Source organism: Phacochoerus africanus, chromosome 1 (assembly GCF_016906955.1).
Source record: "Phacochoerus africanus isolate WHEZ1 chromosome 1, ROS_Pafr_v1, whole genome shotgun sequence".
Classification (NCBI taxonomy): Eukaryota; Metazoa; Chordata; class Mammalia; order Artiodactyla; family Suidae; genus Phacochoerus; species Phacochoerus africanus.
In genome coordinates, this window is record NC_062544.1 from 269472877 (window position 1) to 269488743 (window position 15867).

The 15867-nt window shown below is 36.7% G+C and overlaps 1 protein-coding gene across 3 annotated transcripts in view; it reads left to right on the forward strand.

The window, feature by feature from the left end:
- Positions 1–15393, forward strand: part of GABPA (GA binding protein transcription factor subunit alpha) — a 34866-nt gene extending 19473 nt beyond the window's left edge. For 2 of the 3 annotated variants that reach the window (XM_047794935.1, XM_047794925.1), the window contains exons 6-10: positions 3600–3794; positions 7770–7823; positions 8945–9085; positions 9331–9523; positions 15016–15393. In XM_047794935.1, coding sequence (XP_047650891.1) covers positions 3600–3794; positions 7770–7823; positions 8945–9085; positions 9331–9523; positions 15016–15244 — 812 coding nt within the window. In that variant the 3' untranslated portion in view covers positions 15245–15393. The remainder of the gene's footprint in view (positions 1–3599; positions 3795–7769; positions 7824–8944; positions 9086–9330; positions 9524–15015) is intronic. The other variant, XM_047794944.1, reaches the window with a different exon arrangement.
- Positions 15394–15867: the final 474 nt, after the last annotated feature.

Here is a 15867-nt window from a genome sequence, read left to right on the forward strand (position 1 = left end):
TGAATAACATTAAACCTAATTAAAGTCTGGAAGGGGTTGGTTGACTATACTCTGGTAAAAAAAGGTGTTGGTCATTTAATTAAAATATTTTTAAGTGTCAGTATATATAGATCTTTCTTCTGGGTCTCTTCAGCTTCTCTTGAGAATTGGCCAAACACCTGTCAGGAGTAGAAGGCTGCGGTGAAGATTTAGGGTCGATGTGCAAAGTGGTGGGAGGAGGGGTAGGAGGGTCTCACTCTTCTGTTTGTAGACTTTTCTTACTGGCATCTGTTCTCTTAGCTTCCACTTTGTATTTCTCCTTGATCTAAAGTGTCCTGATGCCTACGTGTGAGGGGATGCTTCCATTCAGTTGGCTCCTAAGAATGAAGGAGAGGCTCTGGAGATTCTAACCACAACACATATTTTAATCTCCTCGTTTTCCATCTACAACATGGAACCACCATGGCCTGAGCTAGTAGCAGGAGGGATGCTCCACTTTTTAATTGGTTTCCTCTTTAATAGATATTTTAGGTCATAGCCTTTTTTGGGGGGTTGCCCTGGGGCATATGGAGTTCCTGAGTCAGGGATTAGGTTATAGCTTTTTTTATTCCACTTGATTTTTCACTCTACTTATTGTCTTCCAAAAAATTACTTGAAATCTCTCATCCATTTCTGTTGTTTTGCATCCATGTTCCTAGGAGTTTACGTCTTTTGAAAATCTCTTTACTATCATTTTACCGGGAACTTAGAGGAAAACATTCATGGCGGTTAATTAGGTTAAACTGGAAGTTGTGATGTTATTTAAGAAAAAAGGTGGGCCAAATCTATCCCCCCCCCCCTTTTTTTTTGGTCTTTTTGCCTTTTCTAGTGCCGCTCCCACGGCACATGGAGGTTCCCAGGCTAGGGATGTAATCAGAGCTGTAGCCGCCAGCCTACGCCACAGCCACAGCATCACGGGATTCAAGCCGCATCTGTGAGCTACACCACAGCTCATGGCAACGCCAGATCCTTAACCCACTGAGCAAGGCCAGGGATCGAACCCCCAACCTCATGGTTTCCAGTCGGATTTGTTAACCACTGAGGCACGACGGGAACTCCTCCCCTAGTTTTTTGATACTTTTGTTCATGTGTGTGTACAGTAGGCTTCTTTGAACTTTGAAGTTTGGTTCAGGATAGGTTTTCTAACTTTCTAGAACGCCTTCTCTTGTTTTCAAGTAATATTAAAAATAGAGCCTCTTGGGAATTCCCACTTCAGTGGGTTAATGATCTCGCTTGTTTCTGTGGAGACACCAGTTTCATCCCTGGCCCAGCCCAGTGGGTTAAGCATCTGGTGTTGCCCCAGCTGTGGCATCAGTCACAGATGTGGCTTGGATCAGTCCCTGGCCCAGGAACTTCCATATGCCATGGGTGTAGTCCAAAAAGGGAAAAAAAAAAAAAGAGCCTCTTGCTTTCATAGTTCCTGCCTTTCCTTACTCCACTTTTATCTGGATCTCCTCTTTCCCTTTCCCTTTCCTTGATGTTCCTGTACTACTCAGTTTCAATTCCACTCCCACCAGTTTTTCCTTATTTTGGTCTTTTCTTCTGAAAGTGATCCTTGACTTAGTTTGAAAATCTCATAGGTGATATACTGCTGCATCACCTTTAAAGCTTACCCTGGACCTTTATACTCCACTGCTGTTGGATTGGGCAAAACTGCTTTGAGCTGCTCCTTCAGCTTGGCCCTTTGTGCTTTCATAGAGTACTTCCTGGCTGTTGTTGAGGTTTTCCCATGCTCAGGATAGAGAATGGGTCAGATGTCCCTTTGCTTCCTTCTTTGCTTTCTCTCCTGCACAGATGCTCATACCAGGCAAGGCTTGTGGCTCTTACTGCTTTGTCTTCAGCTCTGTGTATTTTGGGTTCCATGGAGATATCAGATCGCATAGTTATAAATGCCCATGAATTTTTGCTTTTGCCCTCCAGTTCCTTTTAATGGTGGGCTTTTTTGTTTTGTTTGTGTTTGCTTTATGTGTACGTTGAGAGAAGTTTTTTAAATTTTCCTGTCATCTTCTCAGAATCTTCCTGAACTTCTTTGTGAAAAAACAAACAAAAATCGATTCTGTGGCTCTCATTCCTGGTTTTTTTTTTGGTTTGTTTGGTTTTTTTTTAGCTTTCCAGGGCCACACCTATGGCATATGGAAGTTCCCAGGCTGGGTGTTGAATCAGATCTACAGCTGCCAGCCTAGGCCACAGCCATAGCAATTCGGAATCCAAGCCACGTCTGCAACGTATATACCACGCTCAGAGCAACACCGAATCTTTAACCCGCTGAGCAAAGCCAGGGATCAAACCCGAATCCTCATGCATCCTAGTTGGGTTCATTAACCACTGAGCCACGAAGGGAACTCCTCATTCCTGTATTCTTATGTTTGATTCATTTTTGCTATAAATTGGCTCTTGATAAGTACTTAAATGTTATTTTTCCCACTTATTTTCTTATTGAATAGCATGTATCTTGGGGGCATATAATCAATACTATTTAGGTGGATTAACTTCTCCATGCAGAAATACCTACTCCAAAATTAATTCAGCTAGTATTTATTAAAATTCTGTGAGAAGAATGCTCTATTAGGTGCCAATAATGAAGTATTCATACATGTTGGCCATCTTTTTCATTTGTGAATTTATTAGATAGTAAAAAATGATGAAGAAAATGAAGCTATTTGGATTCACCTTTTATAAATTTAATGAAGTATGCACAAAGCATGTGGTAAGCTCTGAAAATTAAGTGCTTTATAAGACACAATGCTTATATTTAAATAAGACCTCAAGATCTTATAGGGGAAGACAGCTGAGTAGTCATGCAATTAGCATGTTTTATTGTAAGTTGCCATCATAAGGGTAAGTTCAGAAGCAAGTAGATTTTTACAAGAAGCAAAAATGAGGAAAAATTATTTTGGAGAATATGTCTTGCACCCTAGAAACTCCTTAGAGTTTTTTTTTTGTTTTGTTTGTTTTTGTTTTTTGTTTTTTTTAATGCATCAACTCATTACTACAAATTTTTTAAAACTTGGATAACTTACTCCATTTTCTCCAAGGTAATCATGTATTTTAATTCTTCCATTTGGCCCAGTAGAGAGCAGTTTTGCATTTTGTTTTTCTTGTTAAATTTCAGAGTAACTGATATAGAAACAAATGAATCCATCAAAAATTTAGATTAAGAAATTGACAAGGAACGAAGGAGTAAATAGAGCATATGAATCTTTTTATTTCATGGAGTTCCTGCTGTGGTGCAGTGGGTTAAGACTGCAGCAGCTTGCGTTGCTGTGGAGGCATGGATTTGATCCCCAGCCTGGCGTGCAGTGGGTTAAAAGGTCTGGCGTTGCCACAGCTACTACATAGGTCCCAGCCAAAGCTTGGATTCAGTCCCTGGCTTGGGAACTTCTATGTGCTGTGAGTGCAGCCATTTGAGAAGAAAAAATAATCTTTTTTATTTCATATATTAAATTTATTTCACTTGAGGGAGAGAAAAACCTGCCTGGATTTTATCTGCATGTATGTATGTATGTGTGTTGACAAGTTGACTGTAAATTTAGATAATATTTAAGTTGCAACTAGACCAACAGTAATATTTTTCTCTTTAGATCCCATACAGTGGTCCACAGACCAAGTCCTGCACTGGGTGGTTTGGGTAATGAAGGAATTCAGCATGACCGACATAGACCTCACTACACTGAATATTTCCGGAAGAGAACTGTGTAGTCTCAACCAAGAAGACTTTTTTCAGCGGGTTCCTCGGGGAGAGATTCTCTGGAGTCATCTGGAACTTCTTCGAAAATGTATAAAGTTGAAATTATTTTCTATTTGCATTGTAACTTAAGTTTATTTCTTTATAACTTTGATTTCATCTTAATTATTATTGATGATAGTAATAGTAATTAACATTTGTTAATTGTGTAAAGCTGTACTGAGAACTTTATGTGTATAATTTCATTCAATCTTGTGCTAATGCTGCAAATCATTACTTTCCTTATTCATATAGGAAACGGAGGCTTAGAAAGATTCTGTGCCCTGCATTTAGCTCTTTGCATATAAATATTCTAGTAGCTGACTTATGTTTCATCAATCAGTTCTTTCATGTGTGCTCATCTTCTAGAAATTTAAGAGTATTTGTTCATGGATGGCTTCTCTCTCATTCTCATCATTTTTGAGATTAAATTTTTTTAAATGTCTTTTAATTCAATGGGATTTTAAGGGAGAGAGGGAAATTATAAGTATGAACCCACCATCTTGAATTGGAAGCCACTGGTTATAGTGTTTCTGTGTTGTTCCACAGACATTATTGTAATGATTAAGGCTGTCCAACAACAGAGCCTAAATAGACATAAATTAGTTTGTTTGAATTTTGATCTATCTTGTATCTCAGTGACTGTTAAAGTATCTTCCAGTAACCCATTTCCTAACGCTGTTATATAAATTGTAAATGCTAGCTAAACTCACACTTTTTTCAGAATGTGTGAATGGGACTCTCTGACTTTGTTTTCATAATGGCTATGGATGAATTGTATTGGGTAACATTTCATTCTACTCTGTACCCAATAAGGGGACAGCTTTGGTGGAGGGATTTTTTTCAGAGTCATTTAATGCTTAGGGTTTTCATCTGCTGTTAAATAAGAAATGAGCTCTGTAGAGAGGCTTTCCTATGTTGTTTTTATTGGTAGTGTCTCTCTTGCGTTGGGTTCTTTTAAATATTAGCAGGAAAAAAATATCTGAAAGTCTTATTGCTTTTCATTACGTTTACAGGGTTTATTTCCAGTTTCAGTTCCTATTAGATAAATAAATTGAATATTCTGGTTGAAGGTTTGTCCTTGGCCTCACAGGTTTTCTTCTCTGCAGAGCTTTTCATACGAGTAAGGTAAATTCTGAGTTGTTTCAGATTCCTAACATGTGAGTCATGTTTACTGAAATATTTTCTTGTAGGAACTCCCAAGAATAGAAGAGGGACAGTGTTTAGACTACAGTTTAGTTTTTCTCAAATTCATGGTTTTCACTGTCTCCCGTAGATCAGCATTTGGTTGGGTTTTTTGTTTTTTTTTTTTTTCTGATTCTTCTAGTGCTTCTCAAATGTTAAAGCTCCTTCAGAGACATTTCGTAGCAAAGGAGGCAGAGGAATCTTCCCATTCCCTTGCTATAGAACGGGTCTTCTTCAGAAGAGCTCTGCTCTGCAATTGTTTTGTTTTCAAAAGTATCAAACCCCAGAGCATCTTTGCTCTGCTGGCAAGGAAATCCCATCTGCATTGGAAATCCAGTGTTCAGTTCAGAATCCGGGAGTGGGTAGTGGTAGTATGATGTGTAAGGCTATTTCCGGTGGACTTTCTGTAATTCACAAGCCTCGCTTCTCAGGACAAGCTCTTTTGAATGTGGTCTGGGTTCTCTGATCCCTGTTATAGAGTGACATCTACAGCATACTTCTTTTTTTTGGCTTTTTAGGGCTACACCCCAGGCATATGGAATTTCCCAGGCTAGGGATCAAATCAGAGCTGCAGCTGCCAGCCTACACCATAGCAACACCAGATCCGAGCTGTGTCTGTGATATGCATCACAGCTCACAGCAACATTGAGTTCTTAATCTACTGAGCAAGGCAGGGATTGAACCTGCATCCTCATGGATACTAGTTGGGTTCATTACCATGAGCTGCAATGGGAACTCCCTACAGCATATTTCTGAAAGGTATTTATTAACCCAGCATCTGTCATCTGTTCCTCGGTGATCTAGATCTAGCAAGGAGAAGCAGTATTAAACAGAACTTCCTCTTTAGATTTTTGTGTTAGGTTACCCACCTTCCTGCCGTTCCCCTTATCTGCTGTACAGGACAGGGAACTGTGTGTGCTTGGGTACCTCTGCTGTACAACACAAATTGAAGAAACATTGTAAATCAGCTGTAATTGAAAGAAAGAAAGAAAAAAGAAATTTCCTCTAGGTCCTACAATACTTGTGGAGGATAATTCATTAGGAAATGTTCCAGTAGTACCATCTCTGTGTTGTCCTACATATGAATATGTCTTCTGTCACCAAAGGCACAAAGCTCTGTTTGCTGAGGATTTTCTTTAGGAAAAAGAACTGCCTCATTTCTTTAATTCCCTAAGGTATTTCTCCATAAAATGCCTCCATATGTCCCAGAGCTTTGCCTTTTGGGGCTCGGCATGCTTCGTGCAAGGCCAGGGTTTGAGGGCTACAGAGGACTATGGATTTAGAGTGCATATATGGTTTTGGACTGGTCTTTCAAAAATTTCTTTCTTTTTGTTTTCTGCCTTCTATCTTAAGAGTTCCCAGAAAACAAACCAAACTCCATTCTGAAAATCAGGGCTGAGGAACTGATGTTACAGGCCAGTAACACCTGTACTGTGTGGTGGTGACTGGCTTTTGCCTCTTTTTAAGCTAGGGCACTTGTTCATTTATAGTCACAAATGAACAATATCATTTTTACAAAATTTGGGGGAAATTTTATAAAGCTTGGGGGAAAATATACAGCAAATATAAAGCAGGGACTTTTCAAGAGAGATAGTTCTTGGGGAGAATGCTCAGAACTAGGGATCTGGGTTAAAGAGTATTGTCTTTACTGAAAAGTCAACTATGTTTCAGGCATTGTGCTTGTTCAAAGCATTTCCTTTAATCCTCATAGCAACCCCATGAAGTGGTAGGTGAGGGTATCTCATTTAAATATGAAGAAATCAGTGATCAAGTTGCTCGAGTCATTTACCGTATTCATTTAGCCAGTAAGTGAATACTAAGATCAGAACCCAGGTCTGTCTGAGGCTCATCTTGTATAATTGTTTAAATTCCCAAACTCAGGGACCCCCAAGGGAAAAGCTCCCATCTGGGAGTAGGATTCAGATCTCCTTTTAGTTTTCCAGCCCTCTCCAGCTCTGGGTCTGGAATTGGATCCTGGCGTGGCTTCCTGAGCAGAACTGTGATGGGAGCCCAGGCCTCAGTACACAGATCACTGCTAGTGGTACAATTTCAATTCAGGAGAGAAGCATCCAGTCTAGATGGGAAGATGGGCTTAGATTGGCTGAAGGAATAGAGACTGGAAAGTCTAACTCTTGTCTGAGAGGTAAAGAACAGCATTTGCATAGGGAATAGCAACAGATGAGTGATGAATGGTTATCCAAAGGGCTGAATTAGGACCTTTTACACTGTAAGTCTTATGTTGAGAGCTATATTTATAGATGTGTTAATGATTTAGTTCAGTTGTGACACAGGACAGCTACCGTTCCACTGAAAATTTAACCGTCTTTAAGAAGAAGCATTACAAAGTCAAGGCAGTTTTATTCAAAAATGGATGTTAGATGAGTAAATTATGACGATCTCTGAGATCATCTTGAGGAAGGCTTTTTGATGAAGAGTGTAAATAATTTCAGTGTGATGTGTATTCTCATCTTTGATCTGATCTTGGTGATTTTTCTGTTTCTTTTACATGGTTTTATGTAGATAGATAAATGATTTAGAGTAAATATTTATGTTTAGAAAACTCTGCTTCTCTGAATAACTTTTCTGAACATTAAAAGAAATTGGAGTTTTCCCTGCTATTTCTCTTAAAAATATCTTTTTCCTATAATGTGACTGTCAAGTATTTTTTAAGTTATTATGCCAGTAAGTTTCAGTTGTTTGATGTTTTGCTTTTATGTTTGCTTGGTTTTTGTTTTAATTGTGGAGGGTTTTTTTTTTTTTTTTCATTAAGTTGAATTTTGCTGGATTAGACTTTACATTTCTGATTTAAATGAAAACAAACATTTTTATGTGTGTTCTTCAGATGTATTGGCCAGCCAAGAACAACAGATGAATGAGATAGTTACAATTGATCAACGTGAGTACTCATGTGCTCATAATATATGGCCCATTTTTCAATAAGACATGTTTTCTTTCTTTAGTACTGCAAGGTAGTAAAAAGAAAAACTAGTTTTTAAATTTTGTATGAAGTATTTTAGATATACAAAGAAATTATAAAGTATAATCATCATCTGTATACACCATAAGAGAAAACTTTATATATCAAGTTCACCTGTGGTAGATCCCATTTTAAATGAGTGTCCTGAATTTGATGTTTACTATTCTATGCATATTTTATATTTTTACCAACTCTATAACCATAAGCACTTTATAGCATTGTTTTTGCACATGTGTAAACTTTCTGGGAAAAGTGGTAATATATTGTGTGTAACCTTTTATAACTTGCTTTTTTGTTTATTTGAGACCCATGTTGATACATGCAGCTCAGTTTCATTCGTTCTCACTGCTGTGTATTATTTTTAAAATTTTGTGAACATCATTGAATGAGAATTTATAAGAATGCGTGTCAGATTCTCTGGTTATAATACAGGGTTGCTATCCTTTCAATCTTACTAGACATTACCAAATTTTTTCTCAAAGTGGTATTAAGTTTGAACTCTTATCAGCAGTGGAACATGAATTATCCTTTCTCCACATTCTCCAAAATTTGCTAAACCACTTTTTATGGATAAATATTTTAAAAATAGATGTTTTGGAGTTCCCACTGTGGCACAACAGAATTGGTGGCGTCTTGGAAGCACTGGGACGCAAGTTTGATCCCTGGCCTGGCACAGTGGTTTAAGGATCTGGCATTGCCGCAGCTGGGGCTTAGGTCACAGCTGCAGCTTGGATCTGATCCCGGGCCTGGAAACTCCATTTGCCGTGGGGTGGCCAAAAAAGAAAGGGGAAAAAAAAAAGTTTCTATAACTTTATCTAATGTATATACATCACCAAGGTTTTCCAAAATAAAGAGACCAACTCATATTTGCTAAGATTCACAAACTGTAATGCAAACATTATACCTTATTCTCTGAACTTTTATTGAGGTAATTAGTGAACATTACTTAAACTAATTGCATTTTATTTCTTTCAGTAATTTTTTCCACTGCTTATATTGGAAGGAGGAAAAAAAAATTTTTCCCTTGTCTTTCTTTGCAGCTGTGCAGATTATTCCAGCATCAGTTCAGTCTGCTACACCAACTGCGATTAAAGCTATAAGTAGTAGTGCAAAGGCAGCTAAAGTACAAAGAGCTCCAAGGATTTCAGGAGAAGATAGAAGTTCACCTGGAAACAGAACAGGTATTTTTGCATTATCACCTGTTATTTATAAAATTTGCCAAATTATGAGAATTTTCATTTTATTTCACTGCATGAAAATGTGAATATGGGCTATTTCTCTGGCAGTATTTAGACAGCATTTGTAAAAAAAAAGATTGGTGATTTTAGTGTGGCTGAGATTTGAACTAGGGGATCAGTTTGTTTCCTGTTGCTCTCTGTTAATCCATAGCACTGTGGTCAATGCTTATCATCCTTATCAATTTTAGGAAACAATGGTCAAATCCAACTGTGGCAGTTTTTGCTAGAACTTCTTACTGACAAGGATGCTCGAGATTGCATTTCTTGGGTTGGTGATGAAGGAGAGTTTAAGCTAAATCAGCCTGAACTGGTTGCACAGAAATGGGGACAACGTAAAAATAAACCCACCATGAACTATGAGAAACTTAGTCGTGCATTAAGGTAAGCATTCATTACTGTTTGTTTTTTTCTTTTTAGGGCCACACCTCTGGCATATGGAAGTTCCCAGGCTAGGGGTCAAATAGGAGCTGCGACTGCCAGCCTGTGCTACAGTCACAGCAATGCCAGATCCAAGCCACATCTTCGACCTACATTGCAGCTTGTGGCAACTCTGGATCATTAACCCACTGAGCAAGGCCAGGGATAAAACCCACATCCCCACGGATACTAGCTGGGTTCTTAACCTGCTGAGCCACAACAGGAACTCTTTTTTTTTGTTTGTTTTAATGATCAAAACTTTCTAAAAAATGTTATCTTATTCTAGGTGTAAACATTATAATATAATGATGTTAAAATACTTGTTTATGAGATGTTTATTTAAAAAAGCTAAAAATTTTCACACTTTTGTTAAAAATTACTTCTTAAGATTTTTAGTAATTTGAGGTACATAGAAGTTTTAAAAGATAATTCTAGGATTATTTTTATTTGATTTGAAAACATACACTCCTCTGTTTAAAACCAACATTTAATCTTTGAGTTTTTTGTCATTTGCATAACAAATAGAGCTGTTGTCATTTGGCATAGGTGAATTGGATGAGTGTAAATTCTAGCAAATGCATAAATATTGTCACTTTTTATAATTAGCTGCAAAGTGTTCACCCATTTCCCTGTTTTTCCTTCCCCTACAGTCTTCCTAAATCTGAATATCCAAATTTTACACCAGTTGAGTTGGAATAGAATAATTATTTGTAATTTCTTGAGTGCTATGAAATTTTTTGACATAATTACTGTGAGAAATTATGCTTACTACAGTGATGAAAATTCAATATGTGCACTTAAGTATCAGAGAAGTAGGATATATAGAAATTACATCTTATGTTTTTGGAAGAGTGAATTTGATAGAGCAGTTCTGCAGGCTAAATAACATGGTTTTACTGCTACTTCATGTTTCACTTGGGCATTGTCTGAATTACTCATTGAGAGATTATGATTTACCTCTCATCATTATACACACACACACAAACACTTCTCTTCCATCCCCTCATCCCTGTAAAATTATATAATTATGTGGAAGTGTTCGTTAGATCAGTATTCACTGTTTCAGCATCATGACCATGTAAGTACTTTTACATAGTTTATCATGATTATTTGCCTTTTCCAGAATGACCATTTGTTTTCCTTAGCATACGTAAGTAAAATGCTTTATTTTCAGTGTGTGTATCACTTATTCAGCCTCAAACACTTTACCAACTATCTAAAGATTCTTTCCATATAATCAGAATTAAAACTGTCATTTTTGACAGCTGATGTGATTGTAATGCTTACAAGTTCCCTCAAAATTACAGATGAATTATTTGAATTAATTAGGGTGTTACTTCTCCCCAGATTGGCCTAGGTATCAGTGTAATAACCACCTGAATAAGTTTTTTCAGAGAGCTTGACAAGATAATTGTAAAATTTATATAGGAATATAAAGTATCACAATAACCAGGATACCTAAAGAAGCTTACTTAACAAAGTGGGAAGACTTGCTCTACAGGATATTGAGACGCACTGTAAAGCTACAACAAGATGCTATGCCATTTTCCTAGGATAGACAAATAGACCAGCGTTTACAATAGATAAACTCGAAGAGAAACAAGAATATAGAAACATTTGATTTAAAGGTTACAGTAGGGGAGTTCCCGTCATGACTCAGTGGAAACAAATCCGACTGGGAACCATGACGTTTCGGGTTCAATCTCTGGCCTCATTCAGTGGGTTAAGGATCTGAGCTGTGATGTAGATGACAGACGCGGCTCAGATCTTGCATTGCTGTGGTTGTGGTGCAGGCCGCAGCTGTAGCTCCGATTCAACCCCTAGCCTGGGAACCTCCATATGCCATGGGTGTGGCCCTAAAAAACAAATAAATAAATAAATAAAGATAACAGTGGGGAAAAGACATGAGAAAAAGACCTACTTTTCAGTCAGTAGTGTTGGAACAATTGACTATCCATATAGACTCATTCCCACTGCATAGTAAAAATCAGTTCTGTGTAGCTTGTAGCTTTAAATGTGAAAAGGAAGATAGGGAAGCATCTAGAAGTGCCTCCATCACTTTGGTAGATGAGGAAGATGTTAAACAGAACCAAAAGCACTAACCTCATTGAAAAGATCAGTTCGTTGGACTACATTTAAATTAAGAACTTCTTGTCATCAGAAGCTGTCATTAAGAGAGTGAAGGTCAAGCCACACTTAAATCTGAGACTCTTAATTAGAGTATCTAAAGAACTCTTACAAATCCATAGGAAAATTGGAAAAAATGGGCAAGAGACTTAAATAGACACTTCAGAGATTATACAAATGACCAATGAATATATGCAGGCATGTACAACTTCATTAGTAATCAGGGAAATGCATTTTCATACCACAATGAAATGGCACAATGCACATCCCAGCTGAAATTAAAATAATTAAAGTAACTGCCCATACCAAGCCTTAGTGAGGATATGGAGCAGTGGGGATACTTCTGCACTTTTAATAGGAATTTAAACTGACTAGTAACCCAGCAGTTTCTCTTCTGAGTATTTACCAGACAAAAGTAATAAGTTTGGGTGATAAGAATATAAAAAGAAATAATGGAATTGTTATCATGAAACAGGATCATATTAATCTTTTAGAGCAAGGGAAGGTGATATTTGGGAAGGGCCATGGGGGGTCCTGGGGGGCTGGCAGTGTTCTGTTTTCTGACCTGAGTTATAGTTAACAGGTGAATGTTCCCTTTATAATAAATCACTGAGCTGTTCACTTTTGTGTCTTTTCTGTTTGTGCAATATATTACCTAATTTAAAAGGTTTTAAAAATTACAATTTTTTTAAAGTGGAGGAGAAAAGAAATCATATCCATGAAAATACAGGTATTGTGTACCTTTCTACTTTCTTCTTTTTTAAGGAGAGAACAAATGCAGTAAGTGCTGTTTGTTATATGTGGTTGTATGATGCATCTGTTACTAGATTGGAGAAGTATTTAGTAAAATTGCTAATTAAAATGAAAACTTATGTGCATTTAGAAAGGATAAGCAATGAGGTACTCTATAGTACAGTGAAAACTATATCCAATCTCCTGGGATAGAACATGATGGAAGATAATATGAGAAAAAGATAAATATCTGGGCCACTTTGTTGTACAGCAGAAATTGGCACAGCTTTGTAAATCACCTATACTTTAATTTTATAAATTTTCTATTTCTGTTTTGTAGATAGGTTCATTTTTGCCATGCTTTGGATTCCACATATAAGTGATATGATACTTTTCTTTTTCTGGCTTACTTCACATAGTGTGGAAGTCTCTGGTTGCATCCATATTGGTGCTAGTAGCATTTTTTATTCTTTTTAATGGCTGAGTGGTTATTCCATTATGTATGTGCACCAAGTCTTCTTAATCCTGATGATATAAGGAAAAAAATGTATATATATGCATGACTGGGTCACTATACTGTGCAGCAGAAATTGGCACAACACTGTAAATCAACTATAATAAAAATTAATAAAAGTAAATTAATTGTAAAAGTGTAAATAAAATATTTTTAAATAAAAAATAAAACATGAACCAAAACCAAACCCTTACGTATGTGGTGTTTTATAACCTCTTAGCAAGAAACATGATTAAACCAACTCCATTTTCCTCCTAGAAATAAACAGCCACTTTCTTTCTTTATTTTCCTTTTTTTTCCAAGTGTCTGTCTGTTGTAGCCTTACATATTATATTATGTAGAAACTTTTAAGAAATTGAAACGTCTACAGCATTTGGATAACAACCAGATGGTGGTTTGTAGGTTGAGATGTAAATTTTATTTTGATGTAATGGACAGAAGAAGACACACAAGACTGCCCAGTTTGTTGTATCTCTTACTGGGAAAGTGAACATAATAACCGCTTCACTTTAGCCTTTCCAAAATTAGGGAAAGATGACATTTTCTGCATTTAATCTTTCCATTAATAGATTTTTGGTTAAACTGAGTGGTTTTTATAATAAAATCCTGTTAAGTATAGTCATTTATATACCACTGATACTTTTGCAAAAAGTTGGTTCTTTTGTAACAGCTCTTCCTCAGATTGGGTATAAATGGGCCCTGCAGTTTTAAACTAAAAGGCTTCAAAACCTGCCAACCCAGAGAAGTCTTGACTTTCTTAGTGTTGGAACTGGCAGTGCATGAGGGTAAATAAAGTGTGTTTCCAAAGTTAGTGTAAGTCCAAATCTGTTTCTGTTTCCATAGAAAGCAACAGTAGTCCAGACTTGGAGAATGATTTCCCTAGATGTACCAGTGTAGGTTTAGAAACATTGCTTCTTTTTCTTTTTTCTTTTTTTGGTCTTTTATAGCCCCTGGCCTACACCACAGCTCACAGCAACACGGGATCCTTAACCCATCGAGGACAGGATAGAACCCCTGTCCTCATGGATAGTAGTGGGGTTGGTTAACCACTGAGCCACTCCTAGAAACATTGTTTCTTTATGATGGTCCCTTTTCTGTTTTTCTGTATCTTCTCTTCTTCTCTTTTTTTCTTTTAAGCCCTTTTTCTTATACTTTTGAGGCTCCCTATTGGTTTGGAGAATTTCTCAAAAAGAAAACCTTTACATATTAAAATGGTAAAGGTGAAAGTATAGCTACATAATAAAGGTAGCTACATAATAAAAGTAGACATTCCAATAATCCAAAAAAAATGTGTGTTAAATCTTCATGTTATTTGGATTTTTAGTTATCAGCTTAGCCGCTATTTTACAGAGGGCTATATGTGCCAGTCATTGTGTACTAATTAGCACTTTATAAGATAATCATTTTAATCTTTAACCATTCTGAGGGTTAGTGCTGTTTTTAACCTCATTTTATAAATGAGGAATAAGCATAAAGAAAATGTGGTGACTTTCCTGTGGTCACAAAGGGTAAAAGGTTGAGTTGTTAGGTTTGGGGGCGTTTTTTTGTTTTCTTCTTTTTCAGCTGCACCCACAGCATATGGAAGCTCCATGCAAAGATCGAATCCATGCTAGAGCTGCAGCAATGCTGGATCCTTAATCCACTGTGCTAGGCTGGGGATCTTCCACAGAGACAAGCTGGATCATTAACCCACTTCGCCACAGCAGGAACTCCTGAGAATGTTAGGTTTTGAATCTGATTCTGATTCATAGCCCTTGTGTTTAGATTCAGTTACTGCTCCCAGGGTTTTTTGTTTTGCTTAAAAATGTTTATTTTTAAATTATGTTTCATCATAATTATTGAAGATAATCTTTGAATTTGGTAATAAAATTTTAGAGTACTTAGCCTCACAGTTGCAGTTAATGATATTTTGATGTTTCCTTGGATAATATTAAGGATTTCTGTAAAACTTTGATGTGAATTGTTATTGTGATAGATACAATACTAGGCTTAAGCTTATGGAATAGTCTGAAATATTGTTAAGAAGTCAAAATGTTTATGTTTTTATGTAGTCCTAATGTGTTTTGTTTTTTTCTTTTTAAAGGTATTATTATGATGGGGACATGATTTGTAAAGTTCAAGGCAAGAGATTTGTATACAAGTTTGTCTGTGACTTGAAGACTCTTATTGGATACAGTGCAGCAGAGTTGAACCGTTTGGTCACAGAATGTGAACAGAAGAAACTTGCAAAGATGCAGCTCCATGGAATTGCCCAGCCAGTCACAGCAGTAGCCCTTGCTACTGCGTCTCTGCAAACAGAAAAAGATAATTGAGCCCAGGACCTTCTGGGAGTCCAAGGTCTTTCTTAAATGTTAGAGCAAGTATTGCTCTTACCTTTATTACTGAATTTGAATCTTCTTTTATTTCTAGACTGTATGATCTGATGCATGATTTTTTTATAAATATTTCATACTCTTGTGAATTTGGATCTTTTTACTTTGAGCATATATTTTAGAAAATGTGTATGTTAAAGGATCACCACAATGTCTTTCGGCAGATTCATTGTGGGATAGTTTGTTAACAGTCAGGAAAGCTAAACTGGTCAGTATTAATGTCTAGCCCTACCAAAAATAGCCGGTAGCATCTGAGGTTGAAAAATAAATGAAGTATCTCCAGGAAACAGTCTGGCTTAACTATTTTTGAAAATATAACTGTTTCCCCTCTCTGCTGCTTTAGATGTTGCTTTACATAGAACCAGGAATTTTTCACAGCTAAAGCATGTTATGCCTGTTTCATCTAATCAAGCAGAGCTAAAATAGTCATATCAGATAAAATTATAATATTAATTACTAAACTAAGAGTATCACATTATTAGAGTAATTTATATATTTGCAAGCAAAGGATGATAAAGGACTGGCAGGAGAGCTGTGCTGAAGAAGGAGATCCAGGTTTAAAT